The sequence below is a fragment of the Coprinopsis cinerea genome (genome assembly GCF_000182895.1).
Source record: "Coprinopsis cinerea okayama7#130 chromosome 4 map unlocalized cont3.4, whole genome shotgun sequence".
Lineage (NCBI taxonomy): Eukaryota > Fungi > Basidiomycota > Agaricomycetes > Agaricales > Psathyrellaceae > Coprinopsis > Coprinopsis cinerea.
In genome coordinates this window covers 397,766-416,144 of record NW_003307541.1, presented here as the reverse complement: position 1 = coordinate 416,144, position 18,379 = coordinate 397,766, and the positions used below count along the sequence as shown (strand labels likewise).

Below are 18,379 nucleotides of genomic sequence, written 5' to 3'. Positions count from 1 at the left end.
TAAACTGGGCGGAATTTTGACATATACGTGATGCGACTCTGCAGTCCCGGTGCATGCAGACACTGCAAAAAACTCAAGGTAAGTCATCTTTATCATTTGTGGCGCACTGGACCACCTAGTCGACCATTGATTGTCCGAAATGTACTGATTAAACCTCGCTCTTTTCCGTCCTTCCGTTCACCGTGGGGGCCACTCCGTATTTTCGCTTGCAACTATTGGCTCGGAACCTTCTATCCGTCGTTTACTCCGACCCCTGACTGCCACTTGGATCCCTCTGGTGCTGCGATGTACGCCACAACCTTCCTTCATGTTCTTTCCGTCCATGCGTCGCGCTCGATTGTACTCTCCAATCTGGCTATCGGACCTCGAAAACCTAGATGAAATGCGACTTCCCCAGGGGAGACAACACTTGCAAACGATGCAGGGCCGGGGGACACATCTGTATTGTGGAAGGCCGCAAGCCTCGCACCGCACCAAAGTGAGTCCCGACCGCACTGTACCCGTCAACTGCGTCATTTGCCTTCTCGATTTTCCTTTTTTGAAACCCGGAGGTTCCCTCGGACGGAGTGCGATAACATAACATTCTCCTGAATGGAGAGATCCGCACCTTAAATGCGGAAATCTCGGGGAGTGTAATTGAACAGGTGGCGGTTTACAGTTTGCTATAAAGCCCCTGCTGCACCCTGTCTCTATCGACATCTCTCCTGCAATCCAAGCTTTCGAGATAACTGCTTCCCAATGTCGACTCCTCCTTCCTCCCGCCCTGACTCTCCTGTTTATTGGGATCCGCATAACTTACCATGTCGCGACCATTGTCACAGTAAACGCGAATACCTCTTGGCTCAAATCCGACAGAAAGACGCAATCATTGAATCGCTGTTGAAGCAGGTATGCTTTCTCTTCCCCTCTTCGAGTAAAGCCTCTGAATGCATTGTCCTAGCTTCATAATCCTTACACCGCGACACCGTTATCGATTGCCTCGTACCGGATGGCGACTTCACCTTCGGACCAAAATAACCGCAGCATCTTGGATTGGCTAGACCGCCTACAATCCAGCGTTCGTGATACAGGCTCCAAGGGAGGGCCCCACACATTCCTTGGTGCCCGAGAGACAATCCAAGAAGAGTCTGACCACGAGGAGGAAACCCAAGGGGACCAGGACCAAGAAGGCGATAGCGATTCGGACACCTTGTCTTCCGACGACAAGATTAGGTCATCACTTCCAGACGCCCATGTCCCTCTCGGTCTTATCGCCAATCTGAGTTTGAGCAATTCGAAAACGTCCAAGAAGAAGAAGGACATTTCCAAAGATGCCGTCGCAATCGCCGAAGAAGACTTCAACGACGATAATGTGGTATGTTCTGTCATGCCAGCTGACCAGATAGGCAACGATTGACGCCTTTCTCGCATAGGGCGTTGCGAATGAGGGATACTTCATGCCTGGTAAGCTTCGAAAAAACTCGTGGAAGTTGACTCGTTGAGACTCATGCTTGCTCAGGCCCCGCCACGGACCTTACAATCCGCGCCACTCTTATCGAGCAGCACAGTCCCCCTGAAATCTTGGTACACGGCCTTGTGACCCCGGAGGATGTGGACAAACTCTTCGATATGTACGTGCTTGACATTACATGGAACATGACCATCGTTCTGAACGTCTGTTTAGTTTCTTCAAATGCATCAACGTGCGTCATTCCACAAGGGCCACATCCTTCCGGGACCTGATGGACTCTCTTTCTAGCCCTTCGTCTCCCTTCTCGACCCTGTTTTGCACACTCCAGCTACCACCTTCGCCAGGTGTCCTTTCCTGTTCACAGTCGGTAAGTGCAAACCGACCCCTCCATCTGCGCTAGTTCTCATCGCGCCACAACCAGTCTGCGCTGTCGCATCCCGGTATTATACCGAGAAGTCAGAGATATACCCCATCGCGATGCATTTCGCGAAGCACTCCGCTGCCACAGCCCTGATTGACGGGTGGAAATCGGTCGAGCTTTGCCAGGCCTATATCCTGATGAGCATTTACTCCGTCCCTGCGCGTCGCTGGGAAGAGGATCGCAGCTGGCTATACACCGGTCTAGCCATTCGCATCGCCACCGACCTGAATCTGCACCATGTCCCCACCATCAAGCCCACCTCCGAGAAGCAAGAGCGAGAAATCCTCAACAAGACGCGCGTGTGGATGATTTGCTTCAATTTGGATCGATCAACGGCGACCCAGTTTGGTAAGCCATCGACCATCAAAGAAGACTTGTAAGTTCTTGCCATCATCGTCAGCGAGAGGTCGTGTCGATCTTTGTCTGCACAGTATCGTCCGGAACGCCAAGGAATGGTACAAGAAATCTCAATATAATCATCCTGTAAGCATCGTCACCTAGATCCATTCAGGATCCCCCTCTGACGATGATGTGCCTTCCCGCAGTACGATGTCCACCTCTGCGGATATTCCACTCTCTTGCAAATCATCGCCAAATTCCACGATGAAATCTTCAGCGATCCGTCCCAACCAAGCAGACTCAACAAGGTTCGTGTCCGTCCCTCCATCCACTCGGATCGAACCTCATTCCAAATGCCAGAATGTCGATTTCCGATCCGTAACGCTTGAACACGATGTTCATCTCACCAACTTCCACAAGGAGTGGGAGACCAGGTTCAAAGAAGAGTCCAACCCTGATGGTATGTCTCCTTGTTTGACGCGAAATTGACCATGGTTGTAACCCGCCGTCCCCATAGACCCTGGAGCGGCATTCCGATGCACATTGTTACCTTAGTACGTCGGATCACTCTGCCACAACAGTCCGATAATTTAGTGATGCCCTTCGCAGCCTCGTCGCCTACTCCAGGCTCGTTATGTTCTCCTTTGGGTTCCAGAAGGCATTCCAGCGCGGCCTCCGGTCAAATGACAACATCTTTTTCACCAAGGTAATCTTTTGGCGATTGGGGTGACATCGTGCTCGACGCTCATGCATTCATATAGTGTCACGAATCAGCGAAATCTGTCATCGAGAACATGGTTGATGGACTGGCTCCCGGAGGTTACATGCGCTACGCACCCGACGGACACTTCGTTTTCGCGGCTTTTGCATCCGCGTTCTTGCTCAAGGTAGACTGTTCCCTTTTCACTTTTCTATCACCGGCTAAACCAATCATTAGCTCCTTCGCCCAGAATTCTCCAGCCTTCTCAAGAAGGATGAGGAGAATGAGATCTTTGAGCTCATCGGACGGCTGATTCAGACTCTCAGCTCCCCGAAGATAGCCATTGATGATAGACATACGCCAAAGCTATACGCTCGGTTCCTCGCTGGGCTCCTCTCCCGGCACCGCCGAGACGGCGCCACAGTTGGTCGCCTTCAGACACAACCGCCTCCCCCGCACCAACCCTCTGGAGGAATCCCAGGCACAAGCGCTGGCTCCATGTCGACATTCTCTTCTTCCCCCAGTTCGGGCGCCGGTGGAACGTCTGCGACAGGGGGTGGTGCGTTTGGAGGCTCTTCATACTCTCCTGCTCCAAACCCTGGTGATTCCATCATTTACATGCCAGAGGCCACATTTGCATCTGGCACGGGTCCGATTCATTTCGGTCCAAGCGAGATTAACGCTTATGCCGGCAACACCTTCACTGAAGAGGAGACGTTGGCGACCATGCAAGCTATCAGCAATCCCGCATGGTGGAAGGATATGATGATGCCTGGGTAAGGCTGCTTTTTTGTTCTCTGTGGAACCTCACTTATCATTCTCTGCTCATCCAGATTCCAATGGCCAGAAGGTTCCCCTTCCCCGCCCGTCTCGCAGCAGTCTTCTTCCAACTCGCCTTACTCTTCCGATAGGTCCAATAGCAACAATATGGGTTACAGTTACACCTCGAACATGCCGGGGCTGACAGGCACGTTCGGTATGTTCCACAGTGGCAGTCAAATTCCGCTTCATTGATCGACCGGTTTCTTCACGACTCGTAGCTATCTAGTTCTGGGTTAATGTAGGTTCTTCAGATTGGAACTTCAACTTTTTAGTCAAAAGGTTTCTGAGTTCGCGTGATGTACCCTTTGTACTATATGTATCCGTCGTCTAATGACATGGCCCTGGCCCCTGGCTCTGGTCGCCTGGTAATTTACGGTAATTTCTCTCTGTCGAGCCTCGGCTTCATGTTTTCATGAAAACATAAGTATGAATTACTGATGCCGAAGTTCAGACATGGGGAGGGAACCGAACAAGGTGTATTGCGCCCGGCACCGGATCACCTCACCCCTGCAGCGTCGTCAAGAGGCAGTTGCCAACGCTCCCTTAGTTTTCTCATGAGCCCTGTTGCAGCGCCTCTTTCTTCCTCTTTTCCTCCTTCCCCTTCGTCCTCTTGATCAAGGGCTCGATGTCGTTCCTTTCTCGCTCACATTCCTTGACCCAACCTCAGCAAGAGCATCAGCAACTTCATACATCACCTAAAGACACCGGGAAGCCACTGCCACAACTGCCAACCTTAAATCCAATCGAAAATATTCCTCTTGCGCGGAAGCAAAAAGGACGACCACGAAATAGTAGTACCCCTATCGAGAATGTTGCTCACATCCATAACGGGACTCGTGGTGGCGGGATAATGCGACGCGTCTCGTCCATGTTTCGACCAACGGTGAAAAGGAAGATTCAGCAAGACCCATCATCATCCCAAATCCACCTTCCGGCGGTACCAGACGGCGAAGGTCAATTCGACAGACCTCCCCCTAGCTCGTTCACCCTATACGCCTATTCAGCAACGGGTTGCTCAGAGGAGTCATACAATGCCTCTGTGGATGACATCCGGAGACCAAGTGGCCTCGGGAGAGCAGCTTCGTTCTCTTCTTATCGCTCGATGCCAGCGTCGCCATCGTTCCCACCACCTTCCCAGAATCACTTCGAAGAAAGCGACCTTGGGCCGGAAGAAGATAATACTCCGAGAAGCCGTACCGTCAGCTCCCCCAATCTCTTAAGGTCTCTCAGCATGAAGGCCAAGGCCAAGCTCCGCTCGAAACGAGCGTCCATCTCAAGCGTTTTCCAGCTCTCGCCAGCGAAAGCTGCAGAGGTAACGCTTCCTTCACCCAATCCACCCCATCCGTCGGTTTCAGCTCCGAAAATACCCCAGCTACCGGGGGAAGTGGTGGAAATCGTTTTCTCCCATGTACCCCGTGAGCAGATACCCAAGCTGGCCAGCCTATCCCATGCCTTTGCCGCTGCAGCCAGAGGCTGTCTTTACCGCAGGATCGACCTTCAAAAACTGACCGACAAGCAGCTCGAGAAGTTGCTGGCCTTGCTGGCGTCGAGACTTGATCTGACGGAGCTGGTGCAGCACTTCTCCTGCACGACATGGCCATCTTTCTTTAACGCTGGTCGTCACTCGAAGGCAGTACCGGCGACTGCATCGTCTCCCGATCGGGAGGACCAACTCCGCAACACTCTGCTTACCGCCACCTTCACTCTCGCCTTGCAGCGCATGACCAACTTGACGCATCTCACACTCCCTTCCTTCGACATAGCATTACTTTCCCAACATACTGCATTCGGACTGAAGAGTATCACTTTCCTTAATACCACTATCTCAAGCGAGGAGGTGACCAGCTTGTTGACATGGCTCGATGGCCAAATCAACATCTCGACACTTGCCTTCCCTAATCTCGAGGACTTCTTCCCCTCCCAGCCTTCTACTATTCCCAGCGATAACTCAATGGTCCCTAATACACCCTATGCGACGAAAACGGATACGCCCACATACTACCTACACACCCCCCAAGCAAGTAATACCCACCAACCTAATTCCTCGTTCACACACAACAACCCGTATCTCAAAGTCTCGCCAGTGTCAACGCCGATGTCCCCGTCCTTCCACCTGAGCGTCCCTCAAGCAGCACTCTCTTCGACCAGCCTCGCTGCCCCTTCCGTTCTATTCGACTCCTCGACTCTTCTCCCCATGGTCACTACGCTTCATGTGACGCCTGCCCTCCTCGCGCATCTGATCCCTGTGGCACCCAGCACGTCCACAATCTCCTCCTCGAGTCCCAGGCAGAGCCTCGCCGGACTGGCTCGCCCTTTCCTACGCAAGGTCTCCTTGAACGTCAGCACCAACCTTTACGATGGTCTGAGGCCATCTGCCATCATGTCCTGTCTCAAGGGCATTAACCAGCTTTCGATGCGCTTCTCAGAGAGTGTCGATCGTCGCACGGTGGAGAAGATGTTAACAGCTGTGTCCTCTGCGTTAGGCTCTTCTTCCGATGAAGAACCTGAGCCGGAGAGCAAGCAGAGCGGTCTCGAGTCGCTCGAAGTTATCTTCAAGACCAAGGCGACGCTCTCTCGTGGAATGGAAGATGTGTGTTTTCTACCTCTATGATCCTTGCCTTCAACTCACCTCTCTCTTTTAGATGGTCTACCGTACCCTCCAAAGTACGCTGTCCCGGTACTCAGGCCTTCGAAACCTCAAGCTAGATTTCGTCTCCAACCAGCGCGGCGGGAAGTCGCTTCCTTTGATACCTCTGGACGTCGCAGTCGCCAACTCAAAAGCAACTACGACACCCGGTACAGTCCTGGCGTCACCGGAACCGATCCAGGATGACGATTTCCTCAAGGTGGAAGACTCGGATCCCGGCAACCTGAACGAATCGTTCAAATTCCCCGCCTTCCCCCTTCCACCAGCCTCTCCATCTCTTCTCCCCTTCCCAGTCACTCAATCCAATACCCTTGTCTTTTCTCGATCTACCGACCAGGTGTCCAACCTGTCAAGGCCCAGCTCAGCTCGCTCGTCCCGCGTCTTTTTCTCCAATCCAAGCCGCCAATCGTCTCTCAGCTCTTCCGACCGTAGCATGACAGGTTCTCCGGACAGACATACGACGCAGGAGCGAGCCAAAATCGAGACTTGGGTTAGCCATTGCCCCTCTTTGAGGACGGTTACGCTCTCGGGGATGACTTGGTACAATCCAGTGTGGTTACCTGCTTTGAAAAACACATAGAGGCCCAACTCATTCGAATGTCAGCGTAGACAGAGCGGGGTCCGTTAGGCGCGATACCACCTTCCTCTCGTTCCAACACTTTCCTTCATCTTCCTCTCCATTACTACTGCTCGCTATAGACGATAGACCTCTTTTAATGTTACGGTGTATTGATTACACCTACCATGACTTCGGTGTTGTAACTTTTCGGTTTCTGGAACCGCATAGGCAATTAGTGATACCCATGTTACTGTTACTTACCCGTAATTCTCTATCTCAGGACGGCATGTACTGTAGTCAACATGGCATACCCGGTGATTCTTGAGTGGAAATACCACGAACTAAAGCGCACTTCGCCCTTGCACTCAGTTAGATTCCGAGTCGGAGGATCCTTGGTCTCCGATTCAACGTTCTAAGGACTCCGTGGAGACCGTGATAAGGCAAGTTGCCGCTCGGAGTCGTACTCATCTCAACTGCAGAGAAACTGCCACGATCAGAGGAAAGCATCTAATTTAAGCATAGAGTGTCTCCCCCGAGTATGATGGGATACCTCACAGTCGACGACGGCGTGGCTTGTTTGGCCCCCGTCGACTGGGGCCCTGGGGCGCCTCGTTACCTCCAAAGGGCAGTAGGCCTACATGCACCATACACACCACAAGTCTGACTGTGAGTGACACCAACATGTCAGAGACTCGTCACTAGCCACTACAGTAGTTCTGGGCCGCCGTACCCATTAAGCGCTGAACATTGTGACACCGGGGCTTGACTACCACCGGAATGGCGATCCGAAATTTTTAGGTCACGCTAGATCAATGACTTGATCTTACACTTTCCTCACAGCATCTGCAGGGGGCCCCTCCAAAGGTGGACTGGACCTATAAGTAGGGAGGAGACGGCATGGCCATTCTTCGATTCCTACCCTCAATGGCTTTCACTCGGCGCTTGACTCTCACTCCCTTCAGGCTCTGGATCGTCTACATGGTTGGACTCCTTGGGCTATCTGGGCTCATCATGGCCGCTATATGTATCCCATCGCTCTCCCAGCCTCAGACATACCAAGCACCTGAGCGTGGCACCCCCTCGGAGGTAAGCCCTAGCTTCCAATAGTAGGTGCGCCAACCTTACCGACCACTCGTTCTTAGATCACTTTATCGGCCAAAGTCGTCTCAGTTGACCCAGTTGGAAGGACGATTACCATGGATTGGTTCCCTGCTCTGTACGGGACAGTACTGAACTGCACTGAGCTAACCACGAGGCCCCTTGTCCGAGAGGTATACATGCCCTCGTGAGTGTTTTCACCGTCGACTTTTATCGTCTGATTGGCATCCGTTTCCAAGAGTCCTCATGGATCGCGCAAGCCCAACCTGGCGACAAGAGGCACCTGAAGTACCTGTATTCGTCTACAACAGTGACCAACTGTGTCCTATCTGGCTTTGGCCTTCAGTCCTATCATTCAGGACTGTAACTAAGCTATACTCGGTATCAACTTCAAAAAAATGGGATAGCTATGTTGCTTCTAGGGCTGCGCCTTACCCAGAAGACCGGTCAGTGCCATCTAGCTCATCGTTTGAACGCCTTTCTCAACCTGAAACGATTATTTAGCTATATCGCACCCATCGATTTTACCGTTAGAAACCCGCAGACTGGATCATTGAGCACACCAACCGTGTTCAATCTGACATCCTCCTCACAGTGAGTATGATTTTCCGTACCAACGACCATCATATTAAAAGTGTCCTCTCCAGCGGCTATGAATTTACATACACAGTCCTCGTGAACCCAGGCCTTCGCTCGGGAGATGAAAGGCTCCAACTGACGATGTCGATTGCTCGGTCCCCGTCTACCAAGGTTGTTGCCTACACCACCCTGGCTCTGAGCTGTGAGTGCACCTTTGGCCAAGTGGAAGCGCTCGACGAACGTATCTCATCCAGGGCTCATGACGCTACCCCTCTTGGCGATACTCGGACTCTCGCTCCTTCGGCCGAGTTCCTGGAAAGTTGGCCATATTGAATTGGCCGCTCCAATTGGAATCCTACTCCTCCTTGTGACCACCCGAAACAATCTTCTTGCTGGCCACGAGACCTTGGGTACGCCTATTTCCGGACTGGGGTGGGTTCTACTTTGACGCCTAAACATTTCAGAGAATGTGCTTGGTGCGAAGGCTTGACAGCTACCCAATAACGTTATTGACGTGAACGCGTTGTTTTCTGAGCAGACACGTTTTGTTTCTTTCCGATCCTGATCCTCCTCTTTCTATTGGTACGTACATCGCCTGGAACGATCATTTTTCCCTACAGAATAATCGCCGTCCTCCATAGGCCTTCGTTGCACTCGTGATCAGAGTGAACAAACTTGCTCGGGATACCGTACCCTCCGCGAGGAAGGATCAAGCCTCTGGTGAGTTCTTCTTTTCTTTTTCGACGTCTCAAGCAATGCTCACATAGTATGGGTAGCTTAACACCAGCTGCAACCCCTTCGAATGGTTAGGGGTCTTTTCTCTGTGATATCTCCTCAAGCGCCCACTGATCAATCGATCACAAGTTCACAGGGGAGTGGGGATTACGGCTAGAAACCTCTTCGATTTCCTCCTCACGTTTTTTTTTTATGAAGTAATGAATTAAACTATCGCACTTCCCCGCCGAACTTCGAATCGCAAGAAGCGGCGGAGCTACTAGCTGCCGCAGGTAGCAAATCGATGGCTGTATCAAGCGCCCGTCCAAATCGTCCCCCGTAGACAGGTACGGATGGATCCTCCACGATAGGGTAAAATGGTCTAGTCACTCCAAGGTTCAAGATGAATGTGAGAGAATAGCGAGACCCGAACGCATCGTTATGAATGTGATATGACACTCGGAGTATATCCTATTGTTCTTTTAAGCGCCCATTTGCACTGCTCCAGCTAAACGGTGCTGATTTCATGTCCTCCTACCCCACCGTTTTCAACCCTTGCCCAAAAGCATCCGACAATACATTTCAAAATGCCCCATAGAGGACTAGAAGAAGTAAAAATGACATGTGTAATAGTAATACAAGTATTGCTGTAGTTCGAAGTACATTGTGCTATCGAAAAGGAGAAACAGTGGTATGTATCATCATTCTTGAAGCTTGATCAGTGAATGCGTAAATACAGCCCCCGGGTCGTGTACAATGCATCAGAGCCTGGTATCACCACAATTGTTTGCGTATCATCGATAATCATAGCAGGACCTTGAATTAAATCTCCAACTTCGAGATTTACCAGCAGATATACGGGTGTATTCTGAACGCGTCCGACCGGTGGTTCGAAGTAAACCGATTCAGGAGTCGTTTCTGCCTTGGGATAATGCACGTGGAATTCCGCCGAGCTTTCCGGAGACCAAGGGGTCCTTGGTGTGAGGCTCCTGACTCTGTTGCTGTCATATAGCTCATCTACTTCGTCGTAGATAGAGGGTCCGAGGGTGTCAAATGTCTTTCCGATTCCACGAACCTAGATAGAAGGATGGAGGTTGGTTCTCAGAATAACGATTCGGAATATCGGAAAAGCGGACCTTGATATCATCGACAATCACACCCTTGTTCTCAAGAACGAATCCAAACTCAGTCTTGTAGACCCGTTTGAACGCTTCCATGTAGTCTTCTACATCCCCGTCTTCACCGCCTTCTTTGGCATGAGGCAGCACCATCAAGGCAGTGTCTGTCCCCTCGAACCTCATGTTCAACATCCTCTCTACCTTTACCATCTTCCCTTCGAAACCCTGTGACTTGAGCTCCGTGACGACCTTATCCGTGAGGGCGTCAAGTCGGCTGAACAAGGACGGAACATTGGCTGGATTGTAAAACGTCGAGCATGGCTCTTGAACTTCGTAGGCACTAAAAGCAGTCGTCAGCCTCGCGGCAAGCGCAGAAAGAATAGCGCGCACCGATCGGCAAGTGCCAGTCCATAGGCGCTTAGGATACTCGAGTATCGATGGATGACAACGGTTTGGATACCCAACAACTTTGCGATTTCGCAAGCATGTTGCCCTCCTGCACCGCCGAACGAAGCGAGTCTGGGAGGAAAGTGTTAGCCGCAGAAGCTGGCAAAATCCGAGCAACCTACACATGTTCCCCAGTTGCGTAACCTCTGGCCTCGGTCAGTGCCCGTATCGGTCGGCACATCGTTTCGTTCGCGACTTTGATGAATCTGAGATGTCGAGGTCAGCAGGTAATTCTCTTGAGATGATACCACCAACCCGTATACAATCTCATCTAGTCCCTTCTGTTCCGCATCAGGGCTTTCTTCGTTGATAGTCTTGGCCAGTTTCTCGAACAGCGTTTTGCTGGCCTCGACGTCCAATGGTTCTTTTTCCGTTTTCCCAAAAATGTGAGGGAAGTAGGCAGGGACGAGACGCCCGAGGAGGAGATTGGCGTCGGTCACTGCGAGTGGACCCCCTTTGCTAGAAACGCATAGTGTGTTTAGGGTCAGGGAGATGGGATAACCAAGGGGCACTCACCGATAGCAAGCCGGTCCAGGCTGTGCTCCTGCGCTTTCGGGACCTGCGCGGAAGAGACCGTTGGAGAAGGTTAGGCAGGATCCACCCCCGGCGGCGACAGTGTTGATATCCAACTGGGGGCTCTGGATAGTCACTCCTGCAGTGGTGGTCTCGTAAACGACTTCGTAACGACCGTGGAATCGCGATACGTCCGTAGACGTGCCTCCAACATCCAGCCTAGGGTGAACCTTTTAGCGCCGAGTCATAACGTTGGAAAAGGACGTACCCGATGACCGGTTTCCCCCTTCCAACGCTCTTTCCGCCTTTATTGCTCCCTTCTTCGTAGGTTGTTAATGCGTAGCCGACAACACCTCCAGCTGGACCGCTGAGGATACTCTTCAACCCAGAAAAGTTCTTCAGGTCCACGAGACCGCCATCGGAAGACATAAATTCGACTCGTGCCGTGCGTTTCTCGCCACTCGGCGAGGGACCAGCTTTCAGACCCTCGTCAAAGCCGCTAAAGAACCCGTCCAGGTATTCTTTGAGGATGGGCGTCAAGTATGCGTCTGCTGTGCTCGAAACGCCGCGGGGGACCATCTTGATCATGGGCAAAAGCGCACTACTCTCGCTGACATGTGTAAATCCAACTTCACGAGCGACATTTCCAACAAGCCTCTCGTGGTCAGGGAAGGTGTATGAATGAACGAGGACGATGGCGAGCGAGCGATAGCCTCTGTCGTACAGCGCTTGGAGGTCAGCCCGGACTTTCTTGAGATCTAGGAGGCTGTCAGCGAGAAGACCAACAACTGAGTGAGTAAGACTCACCTGGCTCTTTGATAATGCGAACCGCCTCTCCACTGAGACCCTGCAAAACCCTACCCTCTCCCCGAATTCTTTCGCGTCCGGAATATGCCTTGGAGATAGATCCGTCCTCGGCAAAGACAACCTTGTGCTCTTCAAAGTTGGGGTCGGAAGTGTACCCTACGAGGGTGACACGCTCATCTACCTCGAGAACTTCGGAATACAATGGAGGTGGTCTGCGAATATTGAGGTCGAAGATCTTGGGTCGGGACTGGTTGCCAATCAATAGGAGGTCGGAGAAGCCTTTAGTGATGAGGAGGGCGTGTTTATGGCCCTTCCGTTCAAGAAGAGCATTCGTGGCGATAGTTGTTGAAAGGCGAATGTAGTCGATTTTCTCCGTAGGGAGAATCGTGCCTCGGGGTATATTCTGCCCAGTAACGTGCTCCAGGACACGCCGAATGCCCTCTGTCGGGGCGTCTGCATAGTTCGATGGATCCTGAGAGACTAGGCTCATTGAAAATGGGTCTTTCAATGTCTTCAATCATCAAGAAGACGTACGGAGCTTGATCACCAATTCCTTGCGTTGTGCGGGGTTTTGAGGATCAGGGTAGGAGGCATGTACGTCGCAAAACGTCCCGCCTCTATCGGCGCAGATACGAATCGAACCATCTGGGATCGTAGCAACCATGAGTTATATTCTGAGAGTGAAATAAGTGGGGGGGGAGACTATCAGAACGTTAGCGTGCGCAACCCCGATGCTCGACGGTTAAAAGCAAGGGGAGCCAAGATTTCGGAATACAAGCGGACCAATACTTAGGTGATATCATTGATGCAACCGGTTGATCTCATCTTATCACATTCCCACCAGGCAAAGTTCTTTGATGAGGTCCAGTCGCAAGAAGCACGAAGACATTCAAATTGAAAGTGCTGATACAGAAGAAAGTGGGAAATTACGAACAAAAACAAGAATGAGGAACAAAGGAATCGAACACTAAGGGAAATGGCGCTCACTCTGCGACAAATAGAAATTCTTCAACGACGGGCCTACCAAGCCTATGTACCAAGAATCTCCAGAAATGAGTCAACGGGTCACGAATACGATATACTGTACGCTAAAGCATAAATGATGCAACAACAGTCGAAAGGGAACAGAGGATGGCAAAAGCAGAAGGCATATTTCCAAAAGCGGCACTGCTGTCAAGCTCAGAAGCGCTGAAGATCGGCACAGAGAACGAATCAAACTGGACAAAGCTTCCATCAACCGGACCATCATCTGGTTTACTGCTCGGGCCTTGATAGACGAGCGAGATGGTATGCTCGGTTCGACTGTCAAAACCAGGAGGGAGGACCCGCATTGGTGGAAATTGGACTGTGAAGCACTCTGGATCCTCGGTTGGGTCATCGAGGGGAGGTCGGTAAGTGTCGATGGTTGACGTGGTGTTGAAACCATCAATGAAGACGGCAAAGAGGCCTCCTCTTGAAGACTTCACGGTGTGAACGATGACACTTGGGCCTAGCAGGATCTAGTTAGAAAAATGCCGACGGTCAAAAAGGCTGCAGTACCTGAGTAATTGAAAGAAACAGTTGCGTTGATGACATCGGTAACGTGCAGCGTCGAGGCTTTGGTACGACAGCTTAAGTTGGCTTCCGTCGTATTCCAAGCTTCAGTCGGACTATACGAGATCACTGGTTCGGTACCAGGGACGGCGGAGGCTGGCGGGGTGTCGATCATGACCGAGGTCGCAGACGGATACGCGGGCACTGTAACGCCCATGACATCAACGCACTTGACCACCCCATCCCGGCCATTAGTGAGGCACATAGTCCCCATTGCTACATCGAAAAGGCGACCCTGTCAAGCCATCGTTCAAACCGGTACAGAATCAACACGTACGACAACAGGTCGTAATTGGATCGAGGACATTGCACCGGACTGCAGTCGAACAATTAGTTCAGGCGCACCTCGAATTCAAATAAGATACTTTCATAAATCAGGATCATCACATCGTGCGTGCATATAGCCACTGATGGCCTCTTCCTCTGCACACATAGGTATACCGCGCCCTTGTCTACACTGCAAGCCCGGGCGGCAGCACACCTTGTAGATGCCACCACAGGTCACAGTATCTGCCTCGCATGACTCCTTCAGGTAGGGCATTCACAAGACAGAGTCAGCGTGCAAAGCGATGAGCGGACAATGAGCGTATACTTACTCCTGGAGGTAAAGCAGCAAAGGCCAGTGTAACGCCGAAAGCTATGACCCAGAGTGAGGAGAGACGGAATGTCATGGCGAAGCAATCGAGGAGGGTTGGAATGGGAATTTACTGGTCGACTGATCGCTTTTTCTGTTGTTTTATACTACCGCGTTATATGTAGAGCGATTCAATAGCTTCGGACATGAGGAAATGGGCGCCTGGTACAATTGATCTTGGAATTTCAATGTGCCTTTATGCTGTATACTTAAAGTGCTGTGCTGAAGACGCATTAAACACACCGCGGTGAACAGAGACAATATTTTTCAAAGTCCGTCGTACTTTTATGAATACATGAAGTAGTAGTAGCTACACCATTTCTCATATACATTCATCAATCGGGAGACCGCCATACTTGTGCTAAGGAATCTAAGGGCACCGAATATTACACTTGACACACTCCATCGCAACCGCCATGTTAGAATCTTCTCCTTGATAGGCAAACCATGCAGCAGTGATCCAGTGCTCGCAGGCTTTCGGATCAGGGCAGGCGCCGCACTCACAGCCTCCACCAGGGCCACAGCTGCACCCAGCCCTACTTAAAATATCGACGATACGGAGGGACTGCTGTCGCTTCTCAGCATTCTCAGTGCCGTCCATCAGGGTCCTCCCAGGACCAAGCTTGGGATTGGTAAAAATCCCAACATATCTCCCCAACTCCGGCCCAACAATGGCACGAAAGGCCTTCAACAGCTCCGCAGACGGAACAGGCGTCGCTGTCGCCCCAGGATTAAGGCGCGTATACTCGAACGCAACACCATCCGCGGTCCACCTATCGGGTACGACGGTGGGATCTTGGGGATTAAGGATCTCGGGCGAGGTGACGAGATTGGTGGTGACCATTTGCTCCCCAGATTTGAGTTCAAAGTGTCGGTGGACGAGCCCGAAGGCGTAGGTGTCGCGATAAGCAGGGGTGTTGAAAAGCTGTGTGAGCTTGGGCAGGATCCTATCGCGATCCTGAGGAGTGAAAGCCTCGTTGGCTTGTTCGAGAGTGGGGAGTGCGTTGTACTGCTCGTAGTCCATTGTGGTCTTACAGAACCTTCTGAAATTCGAGGGCTGGGCTTTATACCATTTGAAAAGCATGTTTGCTTAAAACTTTAACCCATCTGAATTGAGTTGACACGAACGTCGAAAGTCTTCACATTTCTTGTTATGCCCCGGAAAGCCCACGAAGGAAAAGAACGACGTCTTGGCCTTTTAGACTCAACCTTCTAATCGAAGAATCGACGCTATCTCTCCAATCGATGGGCACCCAGATCGCCTACATCGACCGGCGCTTGATAACGCGATCAGGAAGCGCCCGTCAGGAAGGGGTGAAAGGCCCTATGTGCATGGCAATCCTTATCGATAACCGTCTTCTTCACCGATGAAGACATTGTCATTCTCATTCAAGCTATAACAACCGGTTTAAAAGACACGTCGAAGCCCATGTACAGCCTCCTGCGGAAGGGGTTCCCGCTTCTCAAGTGCTTACTCTAGTGGACAGCTATCAACCCAACCTCCGACCAAAGTACGAATATATTGTAGAAGTTGGGCAAAGGGTTAGAAGCAAACAGACATCGCTCCAAAACCCAGATATCCAAGATCTCCGTTGTGATATTGCAAAGGGTTGTCCCTGACGAACTTTACTCTACCATCGAAGGTCGCTACAATAGGGCAATACTAGGCACACTAGATACTATCTGATTCAGACAACCGACAACTTGAACTCGTAGCTCCATGGTACGACGAAGCCCATTCAACAGGGCCCAAATGAGTGTCACTTGAAGGTACACTTGACCCCGTGGTCTGCTTGCCGTTTAATTTAGATGCGGCATCGTCGACGTGGAACGCATTTGGGGTATCGATCACCACACCGTTTATCGAAGATATTGCAGTGTCCCCTTCACACCCGTAAGGGCAAGTTGAATGGCGAAGGTGCACTGCAGCCTCGAAGATCAGAGCATAGCCCAAGTAAAATGATTACTACTCACAGAGGGTCCCGATCGCGCTGCTTAGTGGAGGCGAAGGGTCGTACTTGATGCGTTTATACAACACGGCCACAAGTAAAATAAAACTCTGGGAAGAATCAGTACCGGGGACAGAAAGAAGCTCGAAACGGGAAGTTACCGATAAAGACATGATTATCAGCACAGGGATTATAGAAAAAGTGTCTTGAAAGGGGGAGACGGGGACTTGAGTATACCAATACCATCTCTAAAGGCCAAAATGACGAACCAAGGATAGTTCCTGAAGCATTCAGACTAGATGAATAAGGATAGCTCAAAAGAGTCAAAAAGAACGCACCAAAGCCATCTGGGGCCCCGGGTAGATTGGCCCGAATACTCGCAAAAGCAAACAGGGCACCAATAGGAACGACGAACATCTCCGCGTATATGGTATGCGAAGAGTACACGCCTGCTGCCGCGATTATAGTAAGGAAAGCCAGAGTCACAAGCCCTAGTACGATAAAGTGAGCGAACGCGAATGAGCAGTGGCAATGCGAAACACACATACAGCTCATGACCACCGCAGAGTAGACAAACAACTTGACGGATACAGAGCGAGTGATGTGCATGGTGAATTGGAGCTTCTGGTCTTCCGATCGTGGACCCGCCACTAGAATAGTAGATATAGAAATGTCGAATCCCCTAGCAAAGCCATGACATCAGAAGACTGAGCCTGAAGCAACCGTCGAAGCGGAAACTCACAGCGTAGACGAGGTAAGGTTATACACAGTCAGCGCTCTCAAGCGCCCACTATCCGGGTTCCTTACATAGAATTGGAAAGGCGCCTCATATCTGAAGTCAAGATTCAGTTCTTTGCACACGGACTTCATAGCACAGCAAGCCACCGACCGTTCTTCAGGATAAGCCGTGAGGGAAGCAGACAAGAATCCATCGTATGGTTTCCCAGAGGTAGGGAACAGTTTGGTTACGGTTCTGACAGAAACCGCGCCAGGCCAGGTGTAAGTGGGGCAAAAATCATCGGTGTTGAATATGAATATCGGGAGAGGCGGGTCCTCTTGTCGCCAAGTGGGGCTCGACTGGTCCATCAACTCTCTGAATGCCCAAAATTTAGCCTCCACAGCGACACCGAACAGTCACCAACGGGGGAACGTACCGCGCCATGTAGACTTCGCGTATCACAGGGGCATGGACGACCGCACTGCAATTCACATAAGGAGTGTATAACTGTGGAAACCAATCCATCGTAATTGTGCGAGCTGCAGGATCGATGGAGACGGTTTCAGCGGACAAAATAATCTGGTATCAGGGCGTGAGTATAGTGCCAAATTCCAATTGAACGACCGATTCCTACCTCAGTGGAATAATTTCCTTCAGGCGAAGTGTACGACTTGGGCTTGACGAACGAAGGCGCAGCCGTACAAACAGTGACCAGTCCAGAGAAGGTAACGAGGGCGACCATGTAGACCAGCCAAAGCCTGAACTTTTTCTTCTCCCAAAGCTGCGAGCATAGATGTCGCCACCTTGCGAAGAGAGCACGAAACATACTCGACGGTTCTTGGTGTAGGGTCAGAGTCGAGTGCTGAGATCCTGTGCAGACTCAATGAAAGGGCCAGGGCTGTCACTTTTAAATAAAGCAGGGGTTTCGGGGCAGCTCGTCCCCGGACGAATACATACAATGAAGTCCTATCCGATGATAAATCATGATTAGATCCAGTTTTAGACACGAATAAGGGAAAAACATACATTTATTGATTGACCTAGGAAAGGGACGTACGTACCGTGGAGCCAGGGAAATTAAATTCACTGCACGGCACAGGACATACTTGTAGAACGGGTTATACCATGTACGGCTGGGCGACGTGATTGGAGTAGACATGGCTGTACTCCGCTGACGAAGACTGTAAGATATCAGAGAGAAAAAAATTCACTTCCCTGGTGCTGTGTAGCCACTTCACTTCACAGCTGCCCCATCGTTTCATATTCCTGCC

At 51.1% G+C, this 18,379-nt stretch overlaps 7 protein-coding genes across 7 annotated transcripts; 3 read left to right on the top strand and 4 right to left on the bottom strand.

Annotated features, from left to right (window-relative positions):
• Nucleotides 1–738: 738 nt before the first annotated feature.
• Nucleotides 739–3,924, top strand: CC1G_02690 (hypothetical protein; the record flags this gene model as incomplete). Its single annotated transcript, XM_001840175.2, has 15 exons — nucleotides 739–888; nucleotides 941–1,354; nucleotides 1,413–1,443; nucleotides 1,499–1,610; nucleotides 1,664–1,682; nucleotides 1,739–1,817; nucleotides 1,851–2,247; nucleotides 2,303–2,354; nucleotides 2,417–2,518; nucleotides 2,571–2,670; nucleotides 2,728–2,764; nucleotides 2,820–2,916; nucleotides 2,972–3,097; nucleotides 3,148–3,686; nucleotides 3,744–3,924. 15 exons carry the CDS (start codon nucleotides 739–741, stop codon nucleotides 3,922–3,924), a joined length of 2,436 nt encoding a protein of 811 aa, XP_001840227.2.
• Nucleotides 3,925–4,600: 676 nt separating this feature from the next.
• CC1G_02689 (hypothetical protein) lies at nucleotides 4,601–6,959 on the top strand (the record flags this gene model as incomplete). The annotated part of the gene is made up of 2 exons (XM_001840174.2): nucleotides 4,601–6,322; nucleotides 6,375–6,959. The coding sequence occupies 2 exons, from the start codon at nucleotides 4,601–4,603 to the stop codon at nucleotides 6,957–6,959; spliced, it is 2,307 nt and encodes a 768-aa protein (XP_001840226.2).
• Nucleotides 6,960–7,862: 903 nt separating this feature from the next.
• CC1G_02688 (hypothetical protein) lies at nucleotides 7,863–9,425 on the top strand (the record flags this gene model as incomplete). The annotated part of the gene is made up of 10 exons (XM_001840173.2): nucleotides 7,863–8,024; nucleotides 8,081–8,223; nucleotides 8,276–8,482; nucleotides 8,541–8,630; nucleotides 8,684–8,817; nucleotides 8,870–9,025; nucleotides 9,080–9,091; nucleotides 9,154–9,197; nucleotides 9,257–9,335; nucleotides 9,403–9,425. 10 exons carry the CDS (start codon nucleotides 7,863–7,865, stop codon nucleotides 9,423–9,425), a joined length of 1,050 nt encoding a protein of 349 aa, XP_001840225.2.
• Nucleotides 9,426–10,047: 622 nt separating this feature from the next.
• CC1G_02687 (5-oxoprolinase) lies at nucleotides 10,048–12,961 on the bottom strand (the record flags this gene model as incomplete). Its single annotated transcript, XM_001840172.2, has 9 exons — nucleotides 12,749–12,961; nucleotides 12,215–12,694; nucleotides 11,676–12,165; nucleotides 11,411–11,626; nucleotides 11,150–11,353; nucleotides 11,017–11,100; nucleotides 10,838–10,966; nucleotides 10,466–10,787; nucleotides 10,048–10,404 (listed from the first exon to the last, which is right to left on the bottom strand). The coding sequence occupies exons 1-9, from the start codon at nucleotides 12,876–12,878 to the stop codon at nucleotides 10,048–10,050; spliced, it is 2,412 nt and encodes an 803-aa protein (XP_001840224.2). The 5' UTR covers nucleotides 12,879–12,961.
• Nucleotides 12,962–13,302: 341 nt separating this feature from the next.
• Nucleotides 13,303–14,012, bottom strand: CC1G_02686 (hypothetical protein; the record flags this gene model as incomplete). Its single annotated transcript, XM_001840171.2, has 2 exons — nucleotides 13,303–13,703; nucleotides 13,754–14,012. The coding sequence occupies 2 exons, from the start codon at nucleotides 14,010–14,012 to the stop codon at nucleotides 13,303–13,305; spliced, it is 660 nt and encodes a 219-aa protein (XP_001840223.2).
• A 799-nt stretch (nucleotides 14,013–14,811) lies between these two features.
• On the bottom strand, nucleotides 14,812–15,465 carry CC1G_02685 (hypothetical protein; the record flags this gene model as incomplete). The annotated part of the gene is made up of 1 exon (XM_001840170.2): nucleotides 14,812–15,465. The coding sequence occupies one exon, from the start codon at nucleotides 15,463–15,465 to the stop codon at nucleotides 14,812–14,814; it is 654 nt and encodes a 217-aa protein (XP_001840222.2).
• A 648-nt stretch (nucleotides 15,466–16,113) lies between these two features.
• CC1G_02684 (hypothetical protein) lies at nucleotides 16,114–17,850 on the bottom strand (the record flags this gene model as incomplete). Its single annotated transcript, XM_001840169.2, has 10 exons — nucleotides 16,114–16,364; nucleotides 16,416–16,500; nucleotides 16,552–16,595; nucleotides 16,660–16,671; nucleotides 16,729–16,881; nucleotides 16,939–17,072; nucleotides 17,133–17,222; nucleotides 17,280–17,483; nucleotides 17,533–17,687; nucleotides 17,743–17,850. The coding sequence occupies 10 exons, from the start codon at nucleotides 17,848–17,850 to the stop codon at nucleotides 16,114–16,116; spliced, it is 1,236 nt and encodes a 411-aa protein (XP_001840221.2).
• Nucleotides 17,851–18,379: the final 529 nt, after the last annotated feature.